We start from the raw sequence: 7,682 nt of genomic DNA on the forward strand, positions 1-7,682 counted from the left end.
ATAACGCCCGGCGCAATATTAAAATAATTATGAAAAGAACAATATGTATTCGCTTTTATCCGCGCTGTAATTATAAAAGCTTTTTAAAGGACACTCTTTATTCATACCACTGGTAGGAAGTCAAAAAGTGAGAGAATCGCTTTCATAGTGCTGGTTTGATATGACTTTTAATTAAGGGCTGCGTGCCCCTAATTTATTAAAGCTCATCTTTTCATCACGTGTATAATTGACGCTGAAGAAAAAAAAATAATAATAATTACAGATCTAACCTCTGCAGAGTGGTTTTGCCCGACTTGGGTCCTGCTGCCGTGGAAACGCAAACAAGAAAAAAATAAATTGGATTAAGAAAACAGAGGCGCGCGTTTCTCCGGGGGTCTGCTTCATCCCGAATCCCGAATCCCACATCCCGAATCCAGAATCCCGAATCACACATCCCGAATCCCGCATCCCGAATCCCGAATCCAGAATCCCGAATCCCACATCCCGAATCACACATCCCGAATCCCGCATCCCCAGACCCCGCTCCTCCGGGAAAGGGACGCGTTTTGGGGGAGATAGAAGGAATGGGGGGACAGACCCCGCTCCGGGAGGGTCGGAGGATGGGGATGAGCCCGGGGGTGCCGCGATGAGCCCGGGGAGCCCCGGGATGAGCCGAGCCGGCGGCGAGGGGCGGGGAGGGGGAGGCAGAGCCGCGTTCCTCTGAAGTTCCCTCTTCGCCTCATCATCAGCCTTAATTATTTTTATTTTTTTTCCCCTGGCTCTGCTGTGATTACAGCCCTGCACGGCTCCTCGGCGGGCCGCCCGTGTCATTAACCCCGTGTCATTAATTGGGACCGGGAGAAGGGGGGGGGGGCGGCCCGGGAACTCCCCGCGAGCGGCGCCGGCTGGGCCCGCCCCCTTCGCCGCGCTCAGCCAATAGGAGCCGGCCGTGCCCTACGTCACCGCTCACGGCGGGCGCTGATTGGGCGGCGGGGCGGCTCCCCCGCTCGGGCAAGGAGGACAGCGGCGGGGAGCCCCAGAGGGGGAAAAGGGGGGCGGCCGGGCCCGCTCGCCGCACTCCGGGCAGCGCCAGCTCCGCGCACCGCCATGGCTTCCCCGCACAAGGCCAAGGACGTCTTCTCCTCGGACGAGGAGGGCGCGGCGGCCGGCGCCGAGGAGCACCACAAAGTGAAGGTGTCGAGCCTGCCGTTCAGCGTGGAAGCGCTCATGTCCGACAAGAAGCCGCCGCCGCCCCCCAAGGAGCCGCCGCTGCCCGCGGCCGGCGGCAGCGCGGACGGGGCGGCCGTGGGCACCTCCAGGAACCTGCTGCTGGCGGGCCACGGCTCCCGCGACGCGCACAGCCCGCCCGGGGCGCTTACAAAACCCTTCGACACCGCCTCGGTGAAGTCGGAGAACTCGGAGGACGGCTCGTCCTGGATCCCTCAGGAGGCCGGCAGATATTCCCCGCCGCCAAGTGAGTGCTCCGGGGCCGGGCGGGATGCGCGGCACATAGATCCTGTATTTTATATCCTATGTTCCCATCCAAGGGCTCCAGGCCCGGCTGGATGGGGCCCTGAGCGAGCCGGTCTAGGGGAAAGTGTCGCTGCCGATGGAAGGAGGTGATTTTAAGGTCCTTTCCAATATTTTCCTAAAATATTCTGCTTTTCCGCTATGCTTTTATAGGTATTCATACGTGTGTCATATTCCCATTTGTTACATATTTATTATTATATATTGATACTATTATGTATTTATAGAGTTAAATGTTTCTATACATCACTACACGGGTGTATATGAACACAGACCGCTTTCAAAGCCTTAAAAAGATCAGAAATCACCAGGGACCAGCTCCTGTCCCGACTCGCACCCCCCTGGCAGCCACTCAGTCCATTTGTGTTCTCCGGTTGCGACAGCGCTGCGATTTCTCCCTGCGCCTTTCTCCCGTCCGCGGTGCGCTGCCATCTCTCAGACTCGGGAATTGTCCCTTCCAGCGCTGGGCTGTCCCTCCATCCCTGGCTCCGGAGCGTGTCCAAGCCCCCCGCGCCGTTCCCGACCCCTTTGTGCCCCATCCCGATCCCTCCCGATGCCGTCCCCGCCTCAGGGACGCGCGGCGCGGAGGTGACAAATCACAGCCGAAACCCCCCTGGCAGCCCGAGCCGCCTTTCGCTTTCGGAGCCATCCCTTATAAAAGAAACAGCGGGGGAAATATCGCTTTTTAGGAATGAAAAGCCTCCGAACATCCTTCAGAGAAGGGGAAGGAGCATCCCGGCCGTGCCGCACACCTGTACAGGGTTTATCCGCTCTGCTCTGCGCATCCCAAACTTTCCTGCTGGAAATTAAACACTCTGCTTTATTTAACTTAGAGACTTTACAGGCGTGAACTGTCTCGCAATTTACTCCTCAGTCTAATATTGCGAGAGGAAAGTTTAGTGTTGTTACAGCTTTCCTTATTAATTTTTTTTAACAATAATTTCGATTTGGCTTTCATCCATTTCCTTTCTTGTATGATAAACCCGAATTAATTTGATTTCTGTCGTGCTGGGAGAGGGCAGGAGGAAGGCATTCCCTGTGTAGCTCCGGTTTTTAATTTTCATGTACCTTCAAATGTGCTGGAAAAAACTTAGAAAAAACTGCGTGCCCTTACTTGGACCCCTTCTCTAAATCTGCCCAAATCCCCAGACGCAGACACGGAATAATAATCTCCCTCTATATTTTTTTTCCCCTTCGAAATTCCTCTTCTTTCTCTTTGAAAATTGTTTGTTCTCGGGATCAGCAAGAGAGTTTTGTGTAGGACTTGGGTAACTGGGAGTTCCCGTGACTTCAGAGGGATTTGGGGAGAAAACTGAGGATCAGGGAGGGGAAGGTCCTTCGGCCTCGACTCTTTCCCTCATTTCCCAAAACCCCTGTCCATGGAGAGCTCTGACATTAAAAACAGCCCCCGATTTATTATTATTAATATTAATATTAATATTACTGGTGGGATGAGCTGGGGGAAAAGCTGGAAAAGCTCGAGTTTCGAGGAACACGGAGAGGGAACCCTCTCCAAACTATGGGTTCTTTTGTCCGATATTGGCCAGAAAAAGGAGGATAAAGATTAAAAAAAAAAAAAACCAGCAAAACAAATCAGTGAGAGGAAACAAATCAGTTTGGGGACTGGCACGGGATAAACGCAATTCCCGGACCCTGCTGTTCCCAGAGCCCGGCAGCCCCTTGGGCTGCGTCCTGGAGGGAATATTCCCGGGATTTCATGGAATATTCCCGGGATTTCATGGAATATTCCCGGGATTTCATGGAATATTCCCGGGACTTCATGGAATATTCCCGGGATTTCATGGAAAAGCACATTTCTGTTCTGTGCACAGCCTGAGCCGGGTCAGGCTCAGCCCAGGGCTGGGGAAGGCGCTGGGACAGGGAGCCACGGGCACCCCAAAATCTGCCCCTGTCCTGGGATGGCTTCGCTTTGGGAAGAGAAAGGAATTGGGTTTAAAACTAGCGTGGAACAGCGTGGGGAGAGGCAGGGAGTCAGGGTCGCTGTAGTTTTATTTAATGCAATTTTAGAAGTGAATCAGCTGTCACGGTGAGCACCTGGATTATTAAAATGCCCTGGTAGGATCATAGGCCGTATTTGAAAGTTGTTCCCTAGAGGAGCTTTGTTTTTTTTTTGTTTTCAGTATTTCAGTAGTTTGCATTCTAGAGGAAGAGCAATAAGAGAAGTTTAACTTTTTCTGCTGTGTTTTCTCCCTCTTCTTTCTGAACTTTTGAACAATTCCCTCGTGGGATTTTTAAAATTACATTATATGTGCTTGAACAGCTTTTAAAAAATGAAAGAAAAGCAAAACGAGTACAGAAAACCCAAAGTGCAAATCCTGATAAGTGCTTGAAGCAGACACCACCACAATGTGAACCAAATTCAGCAGCCTGGGTGTCACTGCTGTGTCCAGCCAGGGTGACTTGTCCTGTGCCCCAGAGTGAGCAAATCACAGCCAATTTACCGAGCTTTTGAAGTCAGCCGCCAGCTTTTTAGTTATTCTTTAGATTGCAAAATTATTAGTGAAGTGCTAAATTCATCTAAAGGCAACTCAGCTCTCTGCCATCCCGGGAATATTGCCTAACCTGGCTGGGGTTTAAGGCAGGCACAATAGGTGGTGGATTTTCTGGCTTTTATTTGCTACAAAATGCTGAAGTTTTGTCTGGGTTTTGGTTTATTTTTTAATTGGCAAATGTTATAAAAGCTGCATGTTGAATTAAAAGAGCGCTGCTTTCTTTTTTGAGCTTGTGGGTTTTTATACTGGGTGATAATCAGAAAACACACACTGAAAATCAAAATTAATAAGCAGAGGAGAAACTTGATTTAAAAGAAAATAATAGCAAGAAAAAATGTCCAGTTAGCAAAACCACAAAAACTGTCAGACCTTCTTCAGCTGTCACTTGTTGCACTTGGTGGGGAAACCCTGAGCAGGGCTGGGCTCTCCTTTTGCCCCACTGTCCTTTTGGGAATCTCCTGCTTTCGTGGTGTTTGTGCTTTCCTGGAGCTGTGCAGCAGCCCAGGCTGTTGGTTTGTGTGCTCCAGACCCCTGTGAAGTGACCTGTGAATTCCCTGCGCCCTTTGAAATCACTGAGCCAAAATTCCCCTTCCATCAGCCGAAGCGCTGTGAATCAGGAGAAGATTTCCAGATCCCCTTTGGCCAAGGATGCCGTGTTTGGAGGGGACACCCAGCAGAGCTTTGGGGTGTCCCTGCTGCTGTGCTAACCCCTGTCCCTTCCTTGCAGGACACCTGAGCCCCACTGCCTGCACCCTGAGGAAGCACAAGACCAACAGGAAGCCCCGCACGCCGTTCACCACCTCGCAGCTGCTGGCTCTGGAGCGCAAGTTCCGCCAGAAGCAGTACCTGTCCATCGCCGAGAGGGCCGAGTTCTCCAGCTCCCTCAACCTCACAGAGACCCAGGTCAAAATCTGGTTCCAGAACCGGAGGGCCAAGGCCAAGAGACTGCAGGAGGCCGAGCTGGAGAAGCTCAAAATGGCAGCCAAGCCCATGTTGCCCTCGGGGTTCAGCCTCCCTTTCCCCATCAACTCCCCCATCCAGGCTGCCTCGCTGTACGGCACATCCTACCCTTTTCACAGACCTGTGCTCCCCATCCCGCCCGTTGGACTCTACGCCACCCCCGTTGGATACAGCATGTACCACTTATCCTAAGAAGATCCGACAGACAAAGCCTCAGACAGACAGACAGACAGACACACAGACTTCCTGGTGGATCCTGTCCAGCCCTGAGAAGGCAGAACCCCAACCAGTGCTGGCCGTTCCTTCTGCACACTTCTATCTGGCATCCTGAGTTGTTCTGGGAGTTTGCTACGGGTTGGGCGTCTCCTGAGAGTGCTCTGAGCACTCAGAGTCTGATCCTCAAAGCAAAAAAAAAAAAAAAAAAAAACCAAAAAAAAAGCATAAAAATCAACAAAAAAAAATTTATTTGTGAGTAAATGTAGGGGTTTTATCCAGTGCAAGTAAAACTAGGTTAAAAAAGAGTGGGTGAAAATGCGAATTTATTATACGGAGGCAGAAATTCCCTGACACCTTCCCGGCGGGGCCCAATGGGTTTAAAAAGAGAGGGGTGAGTGCCCTTGAGCCATGCTCTAAGTTACCATCCCCTCACCTGGGGGCAGGGGGGAGGGAAATAAAAAGGTCTAATCGAAGTTTTGTTGTTTGGTTCGTTCTTTTGAAGACAGCAGAGCCCGTAGCTAGAGACGTGTAAATAGAAACTAGAGCCGGTAGAGTCTCGGTGGAGTTCAGAGCCAGCAAATTCCTGCATTTCTGGGGGCAGGGAAAAGTTTGGCATCCCGAACCTCGGCGAGATGAGCAGCAGGGCCCCTAAATGTAGAGCCCAGCTTTGCCCAGCGTGGCTCCTGTGATGCCTTTCTGTGTATAAATAGCTTCAGCCTTTGTAAAGCACTGGCAGGGGAGGTGAAGAGCGAGGGAGGGCTCTTAGGCAGCCTGGTTTTTATCTCTTCCTATTGGCATGCTTGGAAACTTTTGGCTGCAGCCAGGTAATCTTGGCTCTGCAATGCTCTCGGAAAAGCAGGAGAGAGGGGAGAAAGACGTGGGTTGTTCCCAGAAAGGATTGTTGAATCATTCCGGGGGATGTTATGGGGTTTTTGTGATTTGTGTTTGCCACAGCCTGTGTTGAAGAGAAGAACCCCGCGAGTTTTCTTCCATTCTGAGGATGCCAATAGAAGTGACTCGTGCTTTAAGCCCTTCCAAAGAGAGATCAGGGTGTCACAATCAGCCCCACGAGCAGGACAGAGAGGTGATAGAGACTGTGTGACCTGCCTGTCCCCGTGGTGGGAGCAGCTTCCCCAGGCTTCTCCTTGTAACTCTTGTATTATTTGTATTACTCTTGCTAAACTTTATGAGGAAGTTACTCCCAAGGCTGTGGAGCACTGAAGTCAGAGCTTCTCCTGGATTTATTTTCTTAGCATGCTGTTGTGGAGGAAAGAAATGAAACAAAAAAAATTAAAAAAAAAAAAAAAAAAAAGAAAAGAAAAATCAGAAAAAAATGGGAAAAAAAAAAAAAAAAGCCACGAGGTTTTGCTGGTTTTGGTTTGTTTTGACCCAGGCATTGATGCTGCCTGGGACCCACTATAGATGAACTTCCTCTCTCCCTTCCCCTCACCCCCTATCTCCCATTATAGGAGAATCCCTTTGAAAGGGATGCCTTGTACAATTTTATATATTTTATTGAAGATTTATTATTTCTTATCTCTTATTTCGAATTAAATTAAAAAAGAAAAAACCTGTTTAATCGCGTGTGGGTCTGTTAGTGCTTGGAGTCCTTTGAAAGGTGCCTCCTCTCCGTGTGCGTTTTGCACCGCTGGGTCAAGTTCAAAGGAATGTTTGGGTTGCCTTTATGATTATTTCCCCTTTCTCAATCTGATTTAAAGCCAAATTTGCAGCGCATGAAGGTGAATTGCAAGTCAACATTTCGGAGTCAAAAGCCAAAGCTTTTATGAGGTTTCCTTGTTTTTAACGACCTCTTTCAGGCGCCTCTGTTCTTTACAGCGCCGCGGTTCCATCACTCTCAGCTCGGGCGCCTTTCCCTGTCCTTGGGGCTCTCCCCTCGGCTCTGTGCTTTAGGGGGAGATGGCTCTCGACTCCTGAAGGATTTGGGGGGAATTTGGGACAGGCAAGACCTGGCGGGGCCCTGCAGTGCTCCAGCTGCATTTCAGGGCGCCGGGGTGCCGTGCTGCCCCACGGTTTGGGGCCAGGCTGGGACAGCAGGTGCTGGACACCCTCCCCGGGCTCGGATCAGGGGAGCCACGGCTTGGAAATGCCACAGGAGGGCTCTTGGGGTTAGGAGGGGACCCGGGGACAAACCCGGTGTGTTTGCCCCTGACCAGATGACTTTGCCCCCTGCCCAAGTGTGCTCCTTCTAACTAGGTGTGTTTGCCCCCTGCCCGGGTGTTTTTGTCCCCTAACCAGATGTGTTTCCTCCTGCCCAGGTGTCTTTTACCCCTAACCAGAGGTTTTTATCCCCTGCCCAGATATTTTTACCCCTTAACCAGGTGTATTTCTCCCTAACCAGGTGTGTTTGCCCCCTAACCAGGTGTATTTCTCCCTAACCAGGTGGTTTTGCCCCCTAACCAGGTGTATTTCTTCCTACCAGGTGTGTTTGCCCCTCTGGATGTCCCCCGTGTGTTCTCTCCCCGC

The 7,682-nt window shown here is 50.9% G+C and overlaps 1 protein-coding gene across 1 annotated transcript; it reads left to right on the forward strand.

Annotated features, from left to right (window-relative positions):
- Positions 1-1,086: 1,086 nt before the first annotated feature.
- On the forward strand, positions 1,087-6,736 carry MSX2 (msh homeobox 2). Its single transcript, XM_058034882.1, has 2 exons — positions 1,087-1,453; positions 4,750-6,736. The coding sequence occupies exons 1-2, from the start codon at positions 1,087-1,089 to the stop codon at positions 5,172-5,174; spliced, it is 792 nt and encodes a 263-aa protein (XP_057890865.1). The 3' UTR covers positions 5,175-6,736.
- Positions 6,737-7,682: the final 946 nt, after the last annotated feature.

The sequence above is a fragment of the Melospiza georgiana genome, chromosome 15, assembly GCF_028018845.1.
Source record: "Melospiza georgiana isolate bMelGeo1 chromosome 15, bMelGeo1.pri, whole genome shotgun sequence".
NCBI lineage: Eukaryota > Metazoa > Chordata > Aves > Passeriformes > Passerellidae > Melospiza > Melospiza georgiana.